The sequence below is a fragment of the Protomyctophum bolini genome (genome assembly GCF_963924005.1).
Source record: "Protomyctophum bolini genome assembly, chromosome: 17".
NCBI classification, from domain to species: Eukaryota; Metazoa; Chordata; class Actinopteri; order Myctophiformes; family Myctophidae; genus Protomyctophum; species Protomyctophum bolini.
The window spans coordinates 42,666,590-42,691,933 of NC_137878.1; the positions used below are offsets into that span (position 1 = coordinate 42,666,590).

At 42.1% G+C, this 25,344-nt stretch overlaps 1 protein-coding gene across 1 annotated transcript in view; it reads left to right on the forward strand.

The window, feature by feature from the left end:
* Positions 1–25,344, forward strand: part of top2b (DNA topoisomerase II beta) — a 62,986-nt gene that overhangs the window by 10,471 nt on the left and 27,171 nt on the right. Inside the window, 16 exon segments of the mRNA XM_080786775.1 lie at positions 2,917–3,129; positions 5,046–5,219; positions 7,936–8,037; positions 8,373–8,510; positions 10,560–10,698; positions 11,896–12,053; positions 12,806–12,931; positions 13,881–13,991; positions 20,415–20,523; positions 20,888–20,997; positions 21,595–21,687; positions 22,049–22,163; positions 22,367–22,488; positions 22,620–22,768; positions 23,184–23,415; positions 24,946–25,080. Of these exon segments, the coding sequence (XP_080642901.1) occupies positions 2,917–3,129; positions 5,046–5,219; positions 7,936–8,037; positions 8,373–8,510; positions 10,560–10,698; positions 11,896–12,053; positions 12,806–12,931; positions 13,881–13,991; positions 20,415–20,523; positions 20,888–20,997; positions 21,595–21,687; positions 22,049–22,163; positions 22,367–22,488; positions 22,620–22,768; positions 23,184–23,415; positions 24,946–25,080 (2,226 nt within the window).

Consider the following 25,344-nt stretch of genomic DNA (forward strand, 5'->3'; position numbering starts at 1 on the left):
CAGCAACTATTTGCAAGGAGTCAGGACTCGAGGTTAAATCAGATTCGACCATAGACTCGACGTAGTAGTAATAATAACAATAATATAATAGCTGTTATTTATAATGCACTTGACATTTGGTGAAAATAAAACAATTAGAAACGAATTGCATGTAGGCTGTAAATATCCACAACAGATTCATTGCGAACGTGAGCACTTACTATGAGACCTAGCAGATCATGTCTGTCTGTCTGTCTGTCTGTGTGTCCGTGTGTCTGTCCCGCTATCCAAATATGGAGTGTGTTGCATCAGCAATCACTCAGCTCCATATATGGGCACAAAAGGGGCCAGGTCCACTCAGCTCCATATATGGGCACAAAAGGGGCCAGGTCCACATATACAGTAACAGCGGGACAGACACACAGACAGACAGACAGACAGACGGACAGACAGACAGACAGACATGATCTGCAGGGTCTCAGCTGCGTTCGCTTCCCGCGTTTGCGCGTCTTACTGGTATCATACAGCGGTGAGAGCCAGGGGCGTCATATCGTTCCACAACAACGTAGGAGAAACAGGGGGAAGTGCTCCGGGCTAAGCCCACAACGGGGAGCCAGACACGGGTACGTCTCTCTGCTGGCCGCCCCCAAGGCCAGACAGCACGGTTCTCTGAATTATCCGACATCGTTGTGGGATATTTTTAAATAGGCCGTTTTATGATTAATTGACCACATATATGAAGTTTAAACAACTAAATACTAAAATAACTTGAAAGTAAATTCCTTGAATTTTATTTTGGTATCCTCAGACCTGGCAGAACAACATGACCAAGGCTTTTATTTTGGTATATCCCCAGACCTGGCAGAACCACATGACCAAGGCTTTTATTTTGGTATATCCCCAGACCTGGCAGAACAAAATGACCAATACTTTTATTTTGATATCCTCAGACCTGGCAGAACAACATGACCAATGCTTTTATTTTGGTATATCCCCAGACCTGGCAGAACAACATGACCAAGGCTTTTATTTTGGTATATCCCCCGACCTGGCAGAACAACATGACCAAGACTTTTATTTTGGTATATCCTCAGACCTGGCAGAACAACATGACCAAGGCTTTTATTTTGGTATCCTCAGACCTGGCAGAACAACATGACCAAGGCTTTTATTTTGGTATATCCTCAGACCTGGCAGAAAAACATGACCAAGGCTTTTATTTTGGTATCCTCAGACCTGGCAGAACAACATGACCAAGGCTTTTATTTTGGTATATCCCCAGACCTGGCAGAACAACATGACCAAGGCTTTTATTTTGGTATCCTCAGACCTGGCAGAACAACATGACCAAGGCTTTTATTTTGATATCCCCAGACCTGGCAGAACAACATGACCTAGGCTTTTATTTTGGTATCCTCAGACCTGGCAGAACAACATGACCAAGGCTTTTATTTTGGTATCCTCAGACCTGGCAGAACAACATGACCAAGGCTTTTATTTTGGTATATCCTCAGACCTGGCAGAACAACATGACCAAGGCTTTTATTTTGGTATCCTCAGACCTGGCAGAACAACATGACCAATACTTTTATTTTGATATCCTCAGACCTGGCAGAACTACATGACCAAGGCTTTTATTTTGGTATATCCTCAGACCTAGCAGAACAACATGACCAAGGCTTTTATTTTGGTATATCCCCCAACCTGGCAGAACAACATGACCAAGGCTTTTATTTTGGTATATCCCCAGACCTGGCAGAACAACATGACCAAGGCTTTTATTTTGCTATCCTCAGACCTGGCAGAACAACATGACCAAGGCTTTTATTTTGATATCCCCAGACCTGGCAGAACAACATGACCTAGGCTTTTATTTTGGTATCCTCAGACCTGGCAGAACAACATGACCAAGGCTTTTATTTTGGTATCCTCAGACCTGGCAGAACAACATGACCAAGGCTTTTATTTTGGTATATCCTCAGACCTGGCAGAACAACATGACCAAGGCTTTTATTTTGGTATCCCCAGACCTGGCAGAACAACATGACCAAGGCTTTTATTTTGGTATATCCTCAGACCTGGCAGAACAACATGACCAAGGCTTTTGTTTTGGTATCCTCAGACCTAGCAGAACAACATGACCAAGGCTTTTATTTTGGTATATCCCCCGACCTGGCAGAACAACATGACCAAGGCTTTTATTTTGGTATATCCCCCGACCTGGCAGAACAACATGACCAATGCTTTTATTTTGGTATCCTCAGACCTGGCAGAACAACATGACCAAGGCTTTTATTTTGGTATATCCCCCGACCTGGCAGAACAACATGATTTAGGCTTTTATTTTGGTATCCCCAGACCTGGCAGAACAACATGACCAAGGCTTTTATTTTGGTATATCCTCAGACCTGGCAGAACAACATGACCAAGGCTTTTATTTTGGTATCCTCAGACCTGGCAGAACAACATGATTTAGGCTTTTATTTTGGTATTGATTGATTGATTGATTGATTGATAATTTTATTAGACAATTTTTGATGCAAACAGTACAGGGTACAGTCAAGCACAGCATTGGTCCAAAAGGATGGTACCCAAGAAAGACCTTGCGGTCTTGTTTCCATTCGGGTCCCGTGCATTCATTCACAATGACATAACAGTGACAACAAACAATACGTTTCTCAAACACACTAGATCTATATGTACAGGTTGGAATATAAATACATTAATAAAACATAAAAAAGGGGGGGGGGGAGAGCCAATCACCTTCTCTCCCTTTGACCTGAAGACAGTGACAGGTGGCAGAACAACATGACCAAGGCTTTTATTTTGGTATATCCTCAGACCCTGCAGAACAACATGACCAAGGCTTTTATTTTGATATATCCCCAGACCTGGCAGAACAACATGACCAAGGCTTTTATTTTGGTATATCCCCAGACCTGGCAGAACAACATGACCAAAACGGCGGAGCCGCGGATCAAGTTCTTCGACGGAGACGACTTCACGGTGGTGACGTTCCAGCCGGACCTGTCCAAGTTCAACATGGAGAGGCTGGACCGCGACACGGTGGCCCTGATGACGCGCCGCGCCTACGACATCGCCGGCTCCTGTAAGGGGGTCAAGGTCATGTTCAACGGGAAGAAGTTACCCGTAAGAATCATTTATATTACATTATATACAGTCTGTGACATTATATATACACATTATAACATTATATACAGTCTGTGACATTATATATAGATTTCTATGACGTTTGTTTTGTTTTTCTTCTTATACATTATTCGATCGGCCCAAAACATTGTGTTCATTGTCATGATTTCACTGGGCCACTCGTCGTTCTGAAAGGGGGAGGGACTGCAACGCTCTATGTACAGTCTACGTCTCTACCACATTATATATAGATTCTATTCAGGGCTATAGAGTATGCTACTATACAGTAGGCTATACGACATCGCTGGGTCCTGTTATATATATATGTATGTACAACATTATATATATTATATATAGATTCTATTCAGGGCCTACGACATCGCTGGGTCCTGTTATATGTATGTACAACATTATATAAATTATATATAGATTCTATTCAGGGCCTACGATATCGCTGGGTCCTGTTATATGTATGTACAACATTATATATATTATATATAGATTCTATTCAGGGCCCTGAAGAAGTTACCTGTAAGAATCATTTATATACATTATGTCTAGGGCTGTCAATCGATTAAAATATTTAATCTGATTTAATCGCATGGTTGTCCATAGTTAATCCGTTCTAAATATACCTTAAATCAGTGGTTTTCAAGATTCTTCATATCAAGGTCCATTATTTATTCTGCATCTGGACAACCATCTGATGACATTTAGCCTTCCAGACCCAAACTAAAGAACTGTATTGATGACATTTAGCCTTCCAGACCCAAACTAAAGAACTGTATTGATGACATTTAGCCTTCCAGACCCAAACTAAAGAACTGTATTGATGACATTTAGCCTTCCAGACCCAAACTAAAGAACTGTATTGATGACATTTAGCCTTCCAGACCCAAACTAAAGAACTGTATTGATGTTGGCCAATGGTACCATTACGAGAGATAACAGGCCATGTTGATCAAAATAACATGTTTTCTAATTGTGTAGACTTAAATTAACTTTTGTTTAACAATTATTCAACTCTTGAGTGTAAAATTGAACCAAATGGACACACTTGGTTTAATTTTACACTCTCAAGAGTTAAAGATTTGCAAGGGTTCACTGGGAGGGAGGGAGGGAGAGAGAGAGAGAGAGAGAGAGAGAGAGAGAGAGAGAGAGAGAGGGGCGGGGCGGGGCTCACTGACTGCCTGCATTCACATGCATGCGTCTCTCAACCATTCTGTCAAACTTCACAGTGCGTTAATCGTGCGTCAAAAAAAATAGTGCCGTTAAGAGGATTGTAAATTAACTAGTTAATAGCGCGTTAACTTTGACAGGCCTAATTATATCATTATTATATACATTCTACGACATGATAGAATCTATACAGAACCTACGAACTGTTCAGAACTGGAGGGGCGGGGGTCCCTGGAACAACATATTTTCAGATGGGGGTCCCTGGAACAACGTATTTTCAGATGGGGGTCCCTGGAACAACATATTATCAGATGGGGGTCCCTGGAACAACATATTTTCAGATGGGGGTCCCTGGAACAACATATTTTCAGATGGGGCTCCCTGGAACACGTATTTTCAGGCGGGGTTCCCTGGAACAACATATTTTCAGATGGGGGTCCCTGGAACAACATATTTTCAGATGGGGGTCCCTGGAACAACATATTTTCAGATGGGGGTCCCTGGAACAACGTATTTTCTGATGGGGGTCGCCAGCCAAATACCAGATAATTTATGGGTTCCTTGACATGAAATATTGAGAACCACTGATACAGAACCACTGATACAGAACCACTGATACAGAACTAACAGAAGCATACGGTTTTTCAGATTTCTTTACCGAGGCCGAGGTGGCTTTGTCCGAGACTTTACAGGTATTTAAATAAATACTGTGTTGTTGTTTCTGTCGCCCCCTACAGGTCACCGGGTTCCGCAGCTACGTGGACCTCTACGTGAAGGACAAGCTGGATGAGACGGGCGTGTCTCTCAAGGTGGTTAACGAGTCTGTTAACGATCGCTGGGAGGTGTGTCTGACCATGAGCGAGAAGGGCTTCCAGCAGATCAGCTTCGTCAACAGCATCGCTACTACCAAGGTAATCATCATCATACTATAATTCTAACAATGTCTGTCTGTCTGTCAGAAACACCGCCTTATCTCATCATTGCCTGTACCAATCACTCCCACTTTTCACACAGGCATTGACCATATGAATATGGAGGTCTTAAAGGGATCGTGACATTTAAAACACATTTTTGTAGATATTTTGTGTTCTTTGGCTTTTCTTGACATCAATTTCACCAAAAAAAAACCAAATTTGAACATTCAGTGTATTCTCCGCTGTCTGGACTTTTGTGAATAATTATGCAAATATGACTCGTGGCTTGGACGGCGGAGGCCTACGTAATGTAACGCTAAACCCCGCCCCCTCTCCTCTGCTCCCTGTCTACCAATTCTACTACCCGCCCCCCTCCTCCTCATCCCCGCCCCTCTCCTCTCCTCCACTTGCTCTCCTCTCTTCTTCCTCATTCTGTCCGCGACTTTGTTTCAGTATAATAATAATAATAATGGCTTCTAGAGAAAAAGCAATCTGCTCCGTTGTCGGCTGTGTCAATCAACACAAGTCCTTGCACTTTCCACCAACTGGCCTAGATGAAGATTCACGCTCTAGGTGGATGCATTTTATTTTTGACGGTAACGTTCCAACCAAGTTGTCAAAGAAGGGACTCTTGGTGTGCGCACATCATTTCACCCCAGAAAGTTTTTCAAATCTCGGACAAGTTCAGAGTGGATTTGCAACCAAACTTTTTATGAACCCAGGAGCAATACCAAGCATTCGTGTCCCAATCCCAACTATAAGTATTTATACTGCAATGATTTGTGTTAAATTGTTGTGCAGTACTATTTGAGTGGACTCACAATAAAAAATCAATCGCCTGCAGCACTCCGAAATGCTTCATGGTAGCCTACTTTTAATTTATAGTCAATCACTGCCACTACCCGCATTAGCTGTGTGTTTGACTATTATTAATCTTTGATTCGTGGCGTGCACCAGCTGTTGTAGATTGCATGTGCTCATTATTGTTCTTGTAATGCGATACAGTGGGAGTGGAATAGCAACGCGCAGCCAACGCTCGTGTGATATAATCCACGTTAAAAGTATGGCGAATAATGATAGGCTATAGTCATTGAGTATGATATCGATGACGATGACATTACACAAGTTTATGTCGACGTGGTCGTGGGGTGAGATATTGCAGGAGTTTCATAGGCGCGTTCGGAAATAGCGCACTAAGCCCACTGGCACTGTGCAATGCAAACTAATAGGCGAGTGCGCTCCGGTGCGGTATTTCCGAACGTGCCTTATTTGTTTACCAACTGTTGCTCGTACGATGACGTTGAATAGAGAATACATGTTACAAAGGGAGTCTACCAACGCGCCTCAAGCCTAAAACGGCTGATCCGGTGCTTCACAGGTGCAGGGACATCAAAGTTGCGAGAGGAGACTGGAGCAACACGGACATTTTGAGCCTTTTACGTTTCGACCTTGCGGACGAAACGTTAGTCGTTTTGTATACTCAGCACCTTCATAAAAGGCTCTAAATGTCCGTGTTGCTCCAGTCTCCTCTCCTTTTGCAGCAGAGAATACATGTTGTTGTCCATCCCCTCAGTACATACATGCAGTGATAGTCTTATTATAAATAACATTTTATATAAACTATAAACAAATAGTTATAAAAGGAGAAGAAGTTGCGTGCGTTGGCACTGGCAGCGTTGCTATGGCTGAGATGCTGTGAACTTGTAAAGGAAAAAAAAAAGAACAGTCCCTTTCTCTGAGGGGGGCGGAGAGGTATGGAGGGCTTGAGGGGTGGGGGGGGCGGAGCTGGGTAGTGATTGACAGGAAAGGGGGAATTACCGACATCTACAGGCTAAAATAATGTATTTTTCTATGCCTTCTCAGGATGCATATTACATACACACAAAAACTCCTGGCAAGAAATACTGGAGTGTTCAAAAAAAGTTCAAACTTTTTAGACACGTTTGAAGGACCATGGCCAAGACTTTTAATGTTGTTAAAATTATGTTAAAAATAATGTCATAATGCCTTTAACGGAGTCCTTTTTTCGATTTGACACATTAATGATTATTAATGAATTTATTAGTGAATTAAAAATGCGCCCGGGCGCAGGGGGGGAGAAATATCTCACAACGGGTAAGGGCTAGTAATAATAATATATAATAATAATAATACTATGTCAACAGCATCGCCACTACCAAGGTATTAATAATAACCGGATGTTACAATGACAAACTGCTGTGTGTGGTTGTCTTGACCGGTTGTTGTTCTCTCGGTCGGTGGTGGAGAAACCCGACCGTGAGTATCACAGCGCCTCCTACAGGCCGTTGAAAAAAACCTTGTTTTCACCAGAAATTACATCCATTGTGCCGATTTAGTGCAAGCGGATGCGCGCGCATCTTCAAAACTTTCCGCGGCCACCGTCCCACTTTGACTGCTATGCTAACGAACGGCAGCTAACGATACGATCGGATCAAAACATGGATTAAACAATGTAAACCCTGGAAAACGTATGCTACGGTTCTGCTAGGCTAGACGGTTAATTTAAGACACCGTTTACTACGTTTCTGGCACATTGATCAGACACATTGATTATAATATGTGATGTAATGCTTCCTCCCTCCACAGGGGGGCAGACACAGTGATTATAATATGTGGTGTAATGCTTCCTCCCTACACAGGGGGACAGACACAGTGATTATAATATGTGGTGTAATGCTTCCTCCCTACACAGGGGGGCAGACACATTGACTACGTGGTGGATCAGATCGTGCAGAAACTCATCGAGGTGGTGAAGAAGAAGAACAAGGCGGGCGTGTCGGTGAAACCATTCCAGGTAACTAAACATTTATGAATATATTATAAAACCCTCCCCTGTGCCACGCGTTGGGGCGCCTGCTGGCCTAGCGGTCCAGGCTCATCACGCCACATAGAGGCTCTGGCCTGACAGCGCGTCGCGTGTTCGAGTCCCGTTCATGACAACCTTTGCTGCGTGTCTCTCTCTCTCTCATGTCCGGATACTATCAATGAAACGGACAAAAGCCAAAAACAAATCTTCCTTCCTCATAGAGAACCATTACAATATGTTCTTTTCTCCTCAGGTGAAGAACCATATCTGGGTGTTCGTCAACACTGATAGAGAACCATTATAATATGTTCTGTTCTCCTCAGGTGAAGAACCATATCTGGGTGTTCGTCAACGCTCTGATAGAGAACCCCAGCTTCGACTCCCAGACCAAGGAGAACATGACCCTGCAGACCAAGAGCTTCGGCTCCAAGTGTCCTCTGTCTGAGAAGTTCATCAGAGCGGTGAGACCTTCCTCCTCTTAGACCTAATAGTATAGTAGCATGGGTTTTACTAATAGTATAGTAGCATGGGTTTTACTACCTTCTGCACAAACACCTTGAAGGTAGTAAAACCCATGCTAGGCTGCTCTTTATTGACTTTTCCTCAGCATTTAATACCATACAGCCCCATGTCTTGGTTGATAAACTGGTTAACTCCTTTGGTGTAGATCCTTGTCTGGTGGGCTGGATTCTTGACTTCTTAACCAACAGATCTCAACGTGTAAGGGTTAATGAAATACTGTCTAGCTTCCTGACATCTTCTACTGGCTCGCCCCAGGGTTGTGTTTTATCTGCCTTTCTTTACATTCTTTATACCAACGATTGTGTTAGCCATTTCCAAAATAGATTCATCATTAAATACGCTGACGACTCGGTCATCGTCAGCCTGCTTGATAATGATGAGAACTGTCACGGGCAAGTGGTAGACGACTTTCTATCCTGGTGTGACAACGCCTTCTTGCAGCTTAATGTTTCTAAAACAAAAGAGCTATGCATAGATTTTAGACGTTCCCCTCAATCCCCCCAGAAGAGTGTTGTCAACGGACAGACTGTAGATATTGTACCCAGCTACAAGTATCTAGGCACAGTTATTGATGACAAACTGAAATTCGACCTAAATACTGACGTGATGCATAAAAAAGGTCAACAACGCCTGTACTGCCTAAGGAAATTGGCTAAGTTCAATGTCGACAAGACTCTGATGAAACTGTTTTACAGTGCCTACATCGAGTCTGTCATTTCTTTCTCCATTATCTGTTGGTATGGTAATCTCTGCATCAGAGACAAAAATTCCCTAGGGAGAATTGTAAAAGTGGCCTCAAAAATCATTGGCTCACAAATGAACGGCCTAGACCAGATCTTTAAGAAACAGGTAATTAACAAAGCTCTGTGTATCCGATCTGATGCTGCTCACCCACTATACGGAGAGTACATCCTTCTCCCATCCGGCCTTCGTTTGCGAGCCCCATGTGCCACAAAAAACAGGCACAAACATTCCTTTGTCCCGGTCTCTATTCATACACTGAATGCTGCTGTGGGTAGATCGAGGATATAACCTTATGATGAGCACTTTCACTTTTTACTTTTTACTGTATTATCTCGTGCCTATGTCTATGCACACGCACTTTTATGACCTATCGCATAGCACTTTAAACGCCTACACTTTAACGGTTGTGTGCGCCTCTGTACTCTGGTATCTGCTATGTGAACTGTTTGTTTGTTTTTGTACTGTTTAATGTACTGTCTATGCTGCAACCCAATTTGCCCTTCGGGGACACTAAATAAACTTGAACCTTGAACCTTGAACCTAGTAGTATAATATAGTATAGTATATCATCAGCAGTGAGACCTTCCTCCTCTTAGACCTAATAGTATAGTAAATGGTGCATTTATATAGCGCCTTTATCCAAGGCGCTTTACATAGATTGTGCATTACATTCACACATTCACAGAAAAACACACACATTCATACACCGATTGCGGCGGAAGCCATGCAAGGTACCAACCAGCACATCGGGAGCAATTTGGGGTTCAGTGTCTTGCTCAAGGACACTTCGACATGTAGACAGGAGGAGCCGGGATTCGAACCGCCGACCCATGGATCATTAGACGACCTGCTCTACCTCCTGAGCCACATTTGCCCTATAGTAGTATAATATAGTATAGTATATCATCAGCAGTGAGAACTTCCTCCTCTTAGACCTAATAGTATACACTTTAGACTCTATAGTATATAAAAAAACATTTAGCGTATTTTTTGGATCTTTCAACTGTTCTATACTGTACTATACTGTTCCATCCTCTGGAACTGTTCGTATAAAATAAACCGTATAGTAATATCTCATCCTCCACTAACTGTGGCATCGTGGAGTCCATATTGAACTGGGTGAAGTTCAAATCTCAGACTGTTATCATTATTATTATTATTAATGCAGTTTAACCCTGTCCTCAGGTCACTAACTGTGGCATCGTGGAGTCCATATTATTATTATTATTTAAATGTCTCAACAGGCCACTAACTGCGGTATCGTGGAGTCCATTCTCAACTGGGTAAAGTTCAAAGCTCAGACTCAGCTCAATAAGAAGTGTTCGTCAGTCAAACACAGCAAGATCAAAGGAATCCCCAAACTGGACGACGCTAACGACGCTGGTGAGACCTCATTACATTATTACATTATTACATTATTACCTGGTTACCTGATTACATTATTACTATACCAGTAAGACACCTTGAAGACGAGAAGCGAGTTCATGCATCCGCCTGGGTGACATCACATCCTCCTGGGTGACATCACATCCTCCTGGGTGACATCACATCCTCCTGGGTGACATCACATCCGCCTGGGTGACAGCAGACTGCTGGGCGAGCGCTGGCGCTTTGGCATGGGGGGGGGGGGGTCAGATCAACTTAATGGAATGAATTCTGTACCGGCCATATATGGAGCGTGTCTTCAGTGTCCAGGGTTTGATGAGGTCAGATCAACATATGGATTGTCAGAACATGGTCAGCTTCATATATGGAGATCTAAGGGTTTGAGGTCAGATGTAGAGTTGCTGGCCCTCTCTGCAGATCTAGGTGATGATCTAGGTCTTCTCCATGTATGGTTATCCAGGGTCAGTGTCATAGTGGAGACGGTCATATATGCAGATGATTCGACTATGTATTATGCTTCTCCGTCTTGCAATGTACTGTGAGGTCTTGAGCAGAGAACTAAACGTTGTGCATGAATGGGTAGGATGTAATAGACCTGCCCTTAACATCTCAAAGACTAAATGTCTGGTACTGGGTGCGAGGCACAGGTTGTCTACAAGTCCATAGCTTGTTTTACACCTGGGCAATTCTACACTTCAACACGTTGAAAGTACTAAACTCCTTGGAGTGATGGTTGACTGCTCTCTGTCTTGGTCACACCACATTAACTATTTTGTTCTTTTCCCGTCCCCTTTTATGTCAGATAGTTAAAAGTCTACTTTTATGTCATCTTGACTATTATTCCACTGCCTCTGCCTCTAGTGGTGACCTGAGAAACCTCTGTTGCATTTACAGTAAATTAACGTTTAAAAAGCATCTAAAATTCCATTTGATACAGTGAAGTGTTGTGTGTTGTGTTTCTTTTTGTTTTCACGCTCACACTTGTAATCTTAGCATTTTTTTATTTTATCAGAACTAATTTGACTTTTTAACAAATGTGTATTTGTAATTGTATGTCTACTGTAATGTTTATTCTTATGTGGTGCTACGGCACCAGCTAATGGGGATCCTAAATCTGTGTGTGTGTGTGTGTGTGTGTGTGTGTGTGTGTGTGTGTGTGTGTGTGTGTGTGTGTGCGTCCGTGCGTGCGTGCAGGTGGTAAACACTCGTCAGAGTGCACGCTCATCCTCACAGAGGGAGACTCGGCCAAGTCTCTGGCGGTCTCCGGCCTCGGGGTCATAGGTCGCGACCGCTTCGGAGTGTTTCCTCTGAGAGGGAAGATCCTCAACGTACGAGAGGCCACACACAAACAGGTACCATTAACTGTGACGTCCATTTAGCTACTGTACAGATTGTCATGTTACTGTACATGCACTGTGGAGTCCATGGTAGGTCATGGATAGCCTGGTTAATAAACCAGACTAACATCGCACGGATCGCGGAATATTAGTCTGGGGAGGCTCAGCTTGGATTTAATTTCCAGGGCGGCGGGTTGAAACATTTTCTCTTTGACGCAATTGGTCAGAGCTACTGTCAGTCAAAGGTCTCAAGCATTGAAAGTCACTGTACCAAAGCCCGCCCATATTGCATACCGTGTCCCGATTGGCCGCCCCATTTCTCTGGTGTAGGAAATGGGCGTACAATTGAGCCTCTCCAGACCGTAATCCGCCGGCAGGCAATTTTTTTTGCCAACGGCTGATTCGGTCTGGTTTATTAACCAGGCTAGGTCATGGAGGAGGCAGAGATCACATCGTTTAGATTTAATAATGTTCTAATGGTGTTTGTCCATCAGTTCTGATGTTTAATAATGTTCTAATGGTGTTTGTCCATCAGTTCTGATGTTTAATAATGTTCTAATGGTGTTTGTCCATCAGTTCTGATGTTTAATAATGTTCTAATGGTGTTTGTCCATCAGTTCTGATGTTTAATAATGTTCTAATGGTGTTTGTCCATCAGTTCTGATGTTTAATAATGTTCTAATGGTGTTTGTCCATCAGTTCTGATGTTTAATAATGTTCTAATGGTGTTTGTCCATCAGTTCTGATGTTTGTTGTTTGTTCTGCAGATCATGGAGAACGCAGAGATCAACAACATCATCAAGATCGTTGGTCTGCAGTACAAGAAGAGCTACGAAGACCCAGAATCTCTGAGGAGTCTGAGATACGGAAAGATTATGATCATGACGGATCAGGTAACCACTAGACCATAACCGCTTAGACCCTAACCCCACTAGACCCTAACCCCAAACCCCACTAGACCCAGAGAGTCTGAGGAGTCTGAGATACGGAAAGATTATGATCATGACGGATCAGGTAACCACTAGACCCTAACCCCTTAGACCCTAACCCCACTAGACCCTAACACCACTAGACCCTAACCCCTAACCCCACTAGACCCAGAGAGTCTGAGGAGTCTGAGATACGGAAAGATTATGATCATGACGGATCAGGTAACCACTAGACCCTAACCGCTTAGACCCTAACCCCACTAGACCCTAACCCCACTAGACCCTAACCACTAGACCCTAACCCCTAACCCCACTAGACCCAGAGAGTCTGAGGAATCTGAGATACGGAAAGATTATGATCATGACAGATCAGGTAACCACTAGACCCTAACCCCTTAGACCCTAACCCCTAGACCCTAACCCCTTAGACCCTAACCCCACTAGACCCTAACCCCTTAGACCCTAACCCCACTAGACCCAGAGAGTCTGAGGAGTCTGAGATACGGAAAGATTATGATCATGACAGATCAGGTAACCACTAGAGCCTAGACACTCTAACCCCTTAGACCCTAACCCCTAACCCCACTCTGTGTGACAACCATCTGTGTTAACTTTCTCTGGTTAGAGGACTACGAAAAACTGGAATTTTGCTTTAGGAAAGGTATTCTTGCTTTAGCAGACCTTTTATGCAAAGCTTGGGAAATGTTTTGTTTTGTGTAAAAATAAAAAACTTATGCAATATTGAAGCAATGATTTGTATGGTGTGTCCTATAAGTCCATGTGGGCGGGGCGCCTTGGGTGCATGACCCAAAAATAAAGAATCTATCTATCTACGAAGAGTATGTCCCTCCCAGGACCAGGACGGCTCTCACATCAACGGTCTTCTCATTGTGTGTGTGTTTGTCCCTCCCAGGACCAGGATGGCTCTCACATCAAAGGTCTTCTCATCAACTTCTTCCATCACAACTGGCCGTCCCTGTTGAAGCACACATTCCTGGAGGAGTTCATCACCCCTATCGTCAAGGTAACGCAGGTTCTGGTTTCTCTACAATGTTCTGTTTTCTCTACAATGTTCTGGTTTCTCTACAATGTTCTGGTTTCTCTACAATGTTCTGGTTTCTCCACAATGTTCTGGTTTCTCTACAATGTTCTGGTTTCTCTACAATGTTCTGGTTTCTCCTCAATGTTCTGGTTTCTCTACAATGTTCTGGTTTCTCTACAATGTTCTGGTTTCTCTACAATGTTCTGGTTTCTCTACAATGTTCTGGTTTCTCTACAATGTTCTGGTTTCTCTACAATGTTCTGGTTTCTCCACAATGTTCTGGTTTCTCTACAATGTTCTGGTTTCTCCTCAATGTTCTGGTTTCTCTACAATGTTCTGGTTTCTCTACAATGTTCTGGTTTCTCTACAATGTTCTGGTTTCTCCACAATGTTCTGGTTTCTCTACAATGTTCTGGTTTCTCTACAATGTTCTGGTTTCTCTACAATGTTCTGGTTTCTCTACAATGTTCTGGTTTCTCTACAATGTTCTGGTTTCTCTACAATGTTCTGGTTTCTCCACAATGTTCTGGTTTCTCTACAATGTTCTGGTTTCTCCTCAATGTTCTGGTTTCTCTACAATGTTCTGGTTTCTCTACAATGTTCTGGTTTCTCCTCAATGTTCTGGTTTCTCTACAATGTTCTGGTTTCTCCTCAATGTTCTGGTTTCTCTACAATGTTCTGGTTTCTCCTCAATGTTCTGGTTTCTCCTCAATGTTCTGGTTTCTCTACAATGTTCTGGTTTCTCCACAATGTTCTGGTTTCTCTACAATGTTCTGGTTTCTCTACAATGTTCTGGTTTCTCTACAATGTTCTGGTTTCTCCACAATGTTCTGGTTTCTCTACAATGTTCTGGTTTCTCCTCAATGTTCTGGTTTCTCTACAATGTTCTGGTTTCTCTACAATGTTCTGGTTTCTCTACAATGTTCTGGTTTCTCTACAATGTTCTGGTTTCTCTACAATGTTCTGGTTTCTCTACAATGTTCTGGTTTCTCTACAATGTTCTGGTTTCTCTACAATGTTCTGGTTTCTCCACAATGTTCTGGTTTCTCTACAATGTTCTGGTTTCTCCACAATGTTCTGGTTTCTCCTCAATGTTCTGGTTTCTCTACAATGTTCTGGTTTCTCCACAATGTTCTGGTTTCTCCTCAATGTTCTGGTTTCTCCACAATGTTCTGGTTTCTCCTCAATGTTCTGGTTTCTCTACAATGTTCTGGTTTCTCTACAATGTTCTGGTTTCTCTACAATGTTCTGGTTTCTCTACAATGTTCTGGTTTCTCCTCAATGTTCTGGTTTCTCTACAATGTTCTGGTTTCTCTACAATGTTCTGGTTTCTCCACAATGTTCTGGTTTCTCCTCAATGTTCTGGTTTCTCTACAATGTTCTGGTTTCTCTACAATGTTCTGGTTTCTCCTCAATGTTCTGGTTTCTCCACAATGTTCTGGTTTCTCTACAATGTTCTGGTTTCTCCTCAATGTTCTGGTTTCTCTACAATGTTCTGGTTTCTCTACAATGTTCTGGTTTCTCCACAATGTTCTGGTTTCTCTACAATGTTCTGGTTTCTCTACAATGTTCTGGTTTCTCTACAATGTTCTGGTTTCTCCTCAATGTTCTGGTTTCTCCACAATGTTCTGGTTTCTCTACAATGTTCTGGTTTCTCTACAATGTTCTGGTTTCTCTACAATGTTCTGGTTTCTCTACAATGTTCTGGTTTCTCTACAATGTTCTGGTTTCTCCTCAATGTTCTGGTTTCTCCTCAATGTTCTGGTTTCTCTACAATGTTCTGGTTTCTCTACAATGTTCTGGTTTCTCTACAATGTTCTGGTTTCTCCACAATGTTCTGGTTTCTCTACAATGTTCTGGTTTCTCTACAATGTTCTGGTTTCTCTACAATGTTCTGGTTTCTCCACAATGTTCTGGTTTCTCTACAATGTTCTGGTTTCTCTACAATGTTCTGGTTTCTCTACAATGTTCTGGTTTCTCTACAATGTTCTGGTTTCTCCTCAATGTTCTGGTTTCTCCACAATGTTCTGGTTTCTCTACAATGTTCTGGTTTCTCCACAATGTTCTGGTTTCTCTACAATGTTCTGGTTTCTCCTCAATGTTCTGGTTTCTCTACAATGTTCTGGTTTCTCCTCAATGTTCTGGTTTCTCTACAATGTTCTGGTTTCTCCTCAATGTTCTGGTTTCTCTACAATGTTCTGGTTTCTCCTCAATGTTCTGGTTTCTCTACAATGTTCTGGTTTCTCCTCAATGTTCTGGTTTCTCTACAATGTTCTGGTTTCTCCTCAATGTTCTGGTTTCTCTACAATGTTCTGGTTTCTCCTCAATGTTCTGGTTTCTCTACAATGTTCTGGTTTCTCTACAATGTTCTGGTTTCTCCACAATGTTCTGGTTTCTCCACAATGTTCTGGTTTCTCTACAATGTTCTGGTTTCTCTACAATGTTCTGGTTTCTCCACAATGTTCTGGTTTCTCTACAATGTTCTGGTTTCTCTACAATGTTCTGGTTTCTCCTCAATGTTCTGGTTTCTCCTCAATGTTCTGGTTTCTCCTCAATGTTCTGGTTTCTCTACAATGTTCTGGTTTCTCCACAATGTTCTGGTTTCTCTACAATGTTCTGGTTTCTCTACAATGTTCTGGTTTCTCCTCAATGTTCTGGTTTCTCCTCAATGTTCTGGTTTCTCTACAATGTTCTGGTTTCTCCTCAATGTTCTGGTTTCTCTACAATGTTCTGGTTTCTCCTCATTGTTCTGGTTTCTCTACAATGTTCTGGTTCTCTACAATGTTCTGGTTTCTCTACAATGTTCTGGTTTCTCTACAATGTTCTGGTTTCTCTACAATGTTCTGGTTTCTCCTCAATGTTCTGGTTTCTCCACAATGTTCTGGTTTCTCCTCAATGTTCTGGTTTCTCTACAATGTTCTGGTTTCTCCACAATGTTCTGGTTTCTCTACAATGTTCTGGTTTCTCTACAATGTTCTGGTTTCTCTACAATGTTCTGGTTTCTCTACAATGTTCTGGTTTCTCTACAATGTTCTGGTTTCTCCACAATGTTCTGGTTTCTCCTCAATGTTCTGGTTTCTCTACAATGTTCTGGTTTCTCCTCAATGTTCTGGTTTCTCCACAATGTTCTGGTTTCTCCTCAATGTTCTGGTTTCTCTACAATGTTCTGGTTTCTCTACAATGTTCTGGTTTCTCCACAATGTTCTGGTTTCTCTACAATGTTCTGGTTTCTCTACAATGTTCTGGTTTCTCTACAATGTTCTGGTTTCTCTACAATGTTCTGGTTTCTCCTCAATGTTCTGGTTTCTCCACAATGTTCTGGTTTCTCTACAATGTTCTGGTTTCTCTACAATGTTCTGGTTTCTCTACAATGTTCTGGTTTCTCTACAATGTTCTGGTTTCTCCTCAATGTTCTGGTTTCTCTACAATGTTCTGGTTTCTCTACAATGTTCTGGTTTCTCGTTCTGGTTTCTCTACAATGTTCTGGTTTCTCTACAATGTTCTGGTTTCTCTACAATGTTCTGGTTTCTCCTCAATGTTCTGGTTTCTCTACAATGTTCTGGTTTCTCTACAATGTTCTGGTTTCTCCTCAATGTTCTGGTTTCTCCTCAATGTTCTGGTTTCTCCTCAATGTTCTGGTTTCTCTACAATGTTCTGGTTTCTCTACAATGTTCTGGTTTCTCTACAATGTTCTGGTTTCTCCTCAATGTTCTGGTTTCTCTGCAATGTTCTGGTTTCTCTACAATGTTCTGGTTTCTCCTCAATGTTCTGGTTTCTCCTCTATGTTCTGGTTTCTCTACAATGTTCTGGTTTCTCTACAATGTTCTGGTTTCTCTACAATGTTCTGGTTTCTCTACAATGTTCTGGTTTCTCCTCAATGTTCTGGTTTCTCCTCTATGTTCTGGTTTCTCTACAATGTTCTGGTTTCTCTACAATGTTCTGGTTTCTCCTCAATGTTCTGGTTTCTCTACAATGTTCTGGTTTCTCTACAATGTTCTGGTTTCTCCTCAATGTTCTGGTTTCTCCTCTATGTTCTGGTTTCTCTACAATGTTCTGGTTTCTCTACAATGTTATGGTTTCTCTACAATGTTCTGGTTTCTCCACAATGTTCTGGTTTCTCTACAATGTTCTGGTTTCTCCTCAATGTTCTGGTTTCTCTACAATGTTCTGGTTTCTCTACAATGTTCTGGTTTCTCTACAATGTTCTGGTTTCTCTACAATGTTCTGGTTTCTCCTCAATGTTCTGGTTTCTCTACAATGTTCTGGTTTCTCTACAATGTTCTGGTTTCTCTACAATGTTCTGGTTTCTCTACAATGTTCTGGTTTCTCTACAATGTTCTGGTTTCTCTACAATGTTCTGGTTTCTCCTCAATGTTCTGGTTTCTCCTCAATGTTCTGGTTTCTCTACAATGTTCTGGTTTCTCTACAATGTTCTGGTTTCTCTACAATGTTCTGGTTTCTCTACAATGTTCTGGTTTCTCCTCAATGTTCTGGTTTCTCTACAATGTTCTGGTTTCTCTACAATGTTCTGGTTTCTCCTCAATGTTCTTGTTTCTCTACAATGTTCTGGTTTCTCCTCAATGTTCTGGTTTCTCTACAATGTTCTGGTTTCTCTACAATGTTCTGGTTTCTCCTCAATGTTCTGGTTTCTCTACAATGTTCTGGTTTCTCCTCAATGTTCTGGTTTCTCTACAATGTTCTGGTTTCTCTACAATGTTCTGGTTTCTCTACAATGTTCTGGTTTCTCCTCAATGTTCTGGTTTCTCTACAATGTTCTGGTTTCTCCTCAATGTTCTGGTTTCTCCACAATGTTCTGGTTTCTCTACAATGTTCTGGTTTCTCTACAATGTTCTGGTTTCTCTACAATGTTCTGGTTTCTCCACAATGTTCTGGTTTCTCTACAATGTTCTGGTTTCTCCACAATGTTCTGGTTTCTCCACAATGTTCTGGTTTCTCCACAATGTTCTGGTTTCTCTACAATGTTCTGGTTTCTCTACAATGTTCTGGTTTCTCCACAATGTTCTGGTTTCTCTACAATGTTCTGGTTTCTCTACAATGTTCTGGTTTCTCCTCAATGTTCTGGTTTCTCTACAATGTTCTGGTTTCTCCTCAATGTTCTGGTTTCTCCACAATGTTCTGGTTTCTCCACAATGTTCTGGTTTCTCTACAATGTTCTGGTTTCTCTACAATGTTCTGGTTTCTCCACAATGTTCTGGTTTCTCTACAATGTTCTGGTTTCTCTACAATGTTCTGGTTTCTCTACAATGTTCTGGTTTCTCCACAATGTTCTGGTTTCTCTACAATGTTCTGGTTTCTCCTCAATGTTCTGGTTTCTCCACAATGTTCTGGTTTCTCTACAATGTTCTGGTTTCTCCTCAATGTTCTGGTTTCTCTACAATGTTCTGGTTTCTCTACAATGTTCTGGTTTCTCCTCAATGTTCTGGTTTCTCTACAATGTTCTGGTTTCTCTACAATGTTCTGGTTTCTCTACAATGTTCTGGTTTCTCCTCAATGTTCTGGTTTCTCCACAATGTTCTGGTTTCTCTACAATGTTCTGGTTTCTCTACAATGTTCTGGTTTCTCTACATTGTTCTGGTTTCTCTACAATGTTCTGGTTTCTCCACAATGTTCTGGTTTCTCTACAATGTTCTGGTTTCTCCTCAATGTTCTGGTTTCTCCACAATGTTCTGGTTTCTCTACAATGTTCTGGTTTCTCCTCAATGTTCTGGTTTCTCTACAATGTTCTGGTTTCTCTACAATGTTCTGGTTTCTCCTCAATGTTCTGGTTTCTCTACAATGTTCTGGTTTCTCTACAATGTTCTGGTTTCTCTACAATGTTCTGGTTTCTCCTCAATGTTCTGGTTTCTCCACAATGTTCTGGTTTCTCTACAATGTTCTGGTTTCTCTACAATGTTCTGGTTTCTCTACATTGTTCTGGTTTCTCTACAATGTTCTGGTTTCTCTACAATGTTCTGGTTTCTCTACAATGTTCTGGTTTCTCCACAATGTTCTGGTTTCTCTACAATGTTCTGGTTTCTCTACATTGTTCTGGTTTCTCTACAATGTTCTGGTTTCTCTACAATGTTCTGGTTTCTCTACAATGTTCTGGTTTCTCTACAATGTTCTGGTTTCTCTACATTGTTCTGGTTTCTCTACAATGTTCTGGTTTCTCCTCAATGTTCTGGTTTCTCTACAATGTTCTGTTTTCTCTACAATGTTCTGGTTTCTCCTCAATGTTCTGGTTTCTCTACATTGTTCTGGTTTCTCTACAATGTTCTGGTTTCTCTACAATGTTCTGGTTTCTCTACAATGTTCTGGTTTCTCTACAATGTTCTGGTTTCTCTACAATGTTCTGGTTTCTCCAGATTGCTCGTGTTGTGACGATGTTTTTATTTCTTTCTCCAGGCGACCAAGGCCAAGCAGGACGCCAAGGCCTTCTACAGCATTCCAGAGTTTGACGAGTGGAAGAAACAGACGGAGAACTTTAAAACCTGGCATGTCAAATACTACAAAGGTTTGTTCCTCCAGAGACCCTGAACCCACTAAAATGAATATCAAACATCTAAATAATAGTGAACGGAGCAACTTACTCATTGTCTGTGGTGTTCACATAAGATGATAAAATGACCAAAAGATGAGTATAGAAAGTTTAATATCCTTAAAGAGTGCTGAGCAAGTAGAATAAATGGTGTACTTTGTATTCTAGGTTTGGGTACATTAAGTAACAGTAATCCTCTATAATGTGTACTGTAGGTTTGGGAACATTAAAAGGTAATCCTCTACATAATGTGTATTCTAGGTTTGGGAACATTAGGTAAAGGTAATAATGTGTATTTAGGTTTGGGAACATTAGGTAACGGTAATAATGTGTATTCTAGGTTTGGGAACCAGTACCAGCAAGGAGGCCAAGGAGTATTTCTCGGACATGGAGAAACATCGCATCAGTTTCCGCTACAGCGGAGCTGAGGACGATGCTGCCATCACTCTGGTGAGGTTTACGTATTATGTGTGCGAGCGCACACGGTGTCTGTCTACCTTTATCTAGATTTACGTATTATGTGTGCGAGGGCGCACGCTAACCCTAACCGTGCGCGCGGTGTCTTTCTACCTTTACGTATTATGTGTGCGAACGCCCACGCTAACCCTAACCGCGTGCGCGGTGTGTGGCTACCTTTCTAGAAGCCAAATTCGCTCACTCCAGCAAGGTGGTGTTACGGTGAACTTGGTGACCACCGAATGGAAATTATTGCGGTTTAAATCAATATATGCCAATGTCGAGGTTTGTCGTGTTTAGGGCCTATAACCCCAGCATTGCCAATGGCGACAATTTACCTTCAGTGGTGTTTTAAACCCTCTGTTGTTCTTCTTCGGTGGTGTTTCAACCCTCTGTTCTTCTTGGGTGGTGTTTCAACCTGTTCTTCTTCGGTGGTGTTTCAACCCTCTGTTGTTCTTCTTCGGTGGTGTTTCAACCCTCTGTTGTTCTTCTTCGGTGGTGTTTTAACCTGTTCTTCTTCGGTGGTGTTTCAACCCTCTGTTGTTCTTCTTCGGTGGTGTTTTAACCTGTTCTTCTTCGGTGGTGTTTCAGGCGTTCAGTAAGAAGAAAACCGACGACAGGAAGGAGTGGCTGACCAACTTTATGGAGGACCGACGACAGAGGAGACAGCACGGGCTGCCTGAGGTCTGTGAGATCTAATATATCTATATATACATATGAGACAGCACGGGCTGCCTGAGGTCTGTGAGATCTAATATATCTATAGAGGAGACTGCACGGGCTGCCTGAGGTCTGTGAGATCTAATATATATACAAAGGAGACCTCATGGGCTGTCTGAGGTCTGTGAGATCTAATTCATACAAAAATAAATAATTATATAGATAGATGGACCAGGACGATCCACAGCCTGAGGTCTGTGAGATCTGATATAAATATATAGATAGATGCCACTAATAATAAAACCCTCCAAACCCATTGAAATGCCTCTCTCTCTCTGTCTCTCTCTCTCTCTCTCTCTCTCTCTGTCTCTCTCTCGTCCAACAGCAATACCTGTATGGTACGCTAGTGAAGCATCTTTCCTACAACGATTTCATCAACAAAGAACTCATCCTGTTCTCCAACTCTGACAACGAGAGGTCCATCCCCTCCCTGGTCGATGGTACGTAGAATCTATTCTGTCATTCGTTGATGGTACAGTACGTACTTCTATGAGTGTGTTATTGAGCGGCGTTGAACCAGACCGTTTGTTGTTCTGTTTCAAATGGTACAAACAGCACACCAAGTACCAACCTGGTGTGTTGTTTAATCCCAGGACTGAAGCCGGGTCAGAGGAAGGTGTTTATGTTGTTAATTTTATCCCAGGTCTGAAGCCGGGTCAGAGGAAGGTTCTGTTCACATGCATGAAGAGGAACGATAAGAGGGAGGTGAAAGTGGCCCAGCTGGCTGGTTCTGTAGCCGAGATATCGGCCTATCACCACGGAGAGGTAATTAGTGTTATTATTATTGTCACATTGCGTTTTGTTGTTTACTTAAACAAATCCAATACTACGCTAAAAAAACACGGAAGCAGGGAAGGAGCGGCGATTAAAGTTCCCTTTCTTTTTCGTCCAATCAGCAAGCTCTCATGATGACCATCGTGAACCTGGCGCAGAACTTCGTGGGCAGCAACAACGTGAACATCCTGCAGCCTCTGGGCCAGTTCGGAACGCGCATCAACGGAGGGAAGGACGCCGCTAGCCCCCGATACATCTTTACTATGCTAAGGTAACGCTGCTAGCCCCCGATACATCTTTACTATGCTAAGGTAACACTGCTAGTCCTGATACATCTTTACTATGCTAAGGTAACGCCGCTAGCCACGTTACATCTTTACTATGCTAAGGTAACGCTGCTAGCCCCCGATACATCTTTACTATGCTAAGGTAACACTGCTAGTCCTGATACATCTTTACTATGCTAAGGTAACACTGCTAGTCCTGATACATCTTTACTATGCTAAGGTAACGCCGCTAGCCACGTTACATCTTTACTATGCTAAGGTAACGCCGCTAGCCCCCGATACATCTTTACTATGCTAAGGTAACGCTGCTAGCCACGTTACATCTTTACTCAGGTTGATATTAACACAACTCTCTCTCTCTCACTGTCTCTGTGTGTGTGTCTCTCTCTCCCCCCCCAGTCCCCTGGCCAAGCTCCTGTTCCCGGCCGTGGATCACAACCTGCTGAAGTTCCTGTTTGACGACAACCAGAAGGTGGAGCCAGAGTGGTACATCCCCATCATCCCCATGGTGCTGGTGAACGGAGCGGAGGGCATCGGGACGGGCTGGTCCTGTAAGATCCCCAACTACGATGTCCGGGAGATCGTCAACAACATCAACCGTCTGCTCAACCACCAGGACCCTCTACCCATGGTAATCTATTACTATTATATTACTATTAATACTGTAAGATCAACCTCCAGGACCCTCTACCCATGGTAATATATTACTATTATAGTACTATTAATACTGTAAGATCAACCTCCAGGACCCTCTACCCATGGTAATCTATTACTATTATATTACTATTAATACTGTAAGATCAACCACCAGGACCCTCTACCCATGGTAATATATTACTATTATAGTACTATTAATACTGTAAGATCAACCACCAGGACCCTCTACCCATGGTAATATATTACTATTATATTACTATTAATACTGTAAGATCAACCACCAGGACCATCTACCCATGGTAATCTATTACTATTATAGTACTATTAATACTGTAAGATCAACCTCCAGGACCCTCTACCCATGGTAATATATTACTATTAATACTGTAAGATCAACCACCAGGACCCTCTACCCATGGTAATATATTACTATTATAGTACTATTAATACTGTAAGATCAACCACCAGGACCCTCTACCCATGGTAATCTATTACTATTAATACTGTAAGATCAACCACCAGGACCCTCTACCCATGGTAATATATTACTATTATAATACTATTAATACTGTAAGATCAACCACCAGGACCATCTACCCATGGTAATCTATTACTATTATAGTACTATTAATACTGTAAGATCAACCTCCAGGACCCTCTACCCATGGTAATATATTACTATTATATTACTATTAATACTGTAAGATCAACCACCAGGACCCTCTACCCATGGTAATCTATTACTATTATATTACTATTAATACTGTAAGATCAACCACCAGGACCCTCTACCCATGGTAATATATTACTATTATATTACTATTAATACTGTAAGATCAACCACCAGGACCCTCTACCCATGGTAATATATTACTATTATAGTACTATTAATACTGTAAGATCAACCACCAGGACCCTCTACCCATGGTAATATATTACTATTATATTACTATTAATACTGTAAGATCAACCACCAGGACCCTCTACCCATGGTAATATATTACTATTAATACTGTGAGATCAACCATCAGGACCCTCTACCCATGGTAATATATTACTATTATATTACTATTAATACTGTAAGATCAACCACCAGGACCCTCTACCCATGGTAATCTATTACTATTAATACTGTAAGATCAACCATCAGGACCCTCTACCCATGGTAATATATTACTATTATATTACTATTAATACTGAAAGATCAACCTTCAGGACCCTCTACCCATGGTAATCTATTACTATTAATACTGTAAGATCAACCACCAGGACCCTCTACCCATGGTAATCTATTACTCTACCCATGGTACTGTAATCTATTCCGATATGAAGGGTGTAGCAACTCGTCTCTTTGGATAAAACCTTTCCTATGACCCTAAGGTACTTCCACACCAAAGGGGACCTCTGTATGACCCTAAGGTACTTCCACACCAAAGGGGACCTCTGTAGCATGACTTGGAAGTTAAAAGTACCTTAACTCCTCCACTACTCCTTCTATAAACAGATGCCGAGCTACAAGGACTTCAAAGGGGTGATCCATGAGCTGGGTCAGAACCAGTACCTGGTCAGTGGAGAGATCTCTGTCATCGACCATCACACCGTCGAGATCACCGAGCTGCCCGTCCGCACTTGGACACAGGTAATTAAAACACACCTGGACACAGGCAATTATATTTTACTCATGATCAGAGCTTCCGTTGCTCCAGACTGTACGACGGAAGCATTTATATTTGACTCATGATCGGAGCTTCCGTTGCTCCAGACTGTACGACGGAAGCATTTATATTTTACTCATGATCAGAGCTTCCGTCGCTCCAGACTGTATGACGGAAGCATTTATATTTTACTCATGATCGGAGCTTCCGTTGCTCCAGACTGTATGACGGAAGCATTTATATTTTAC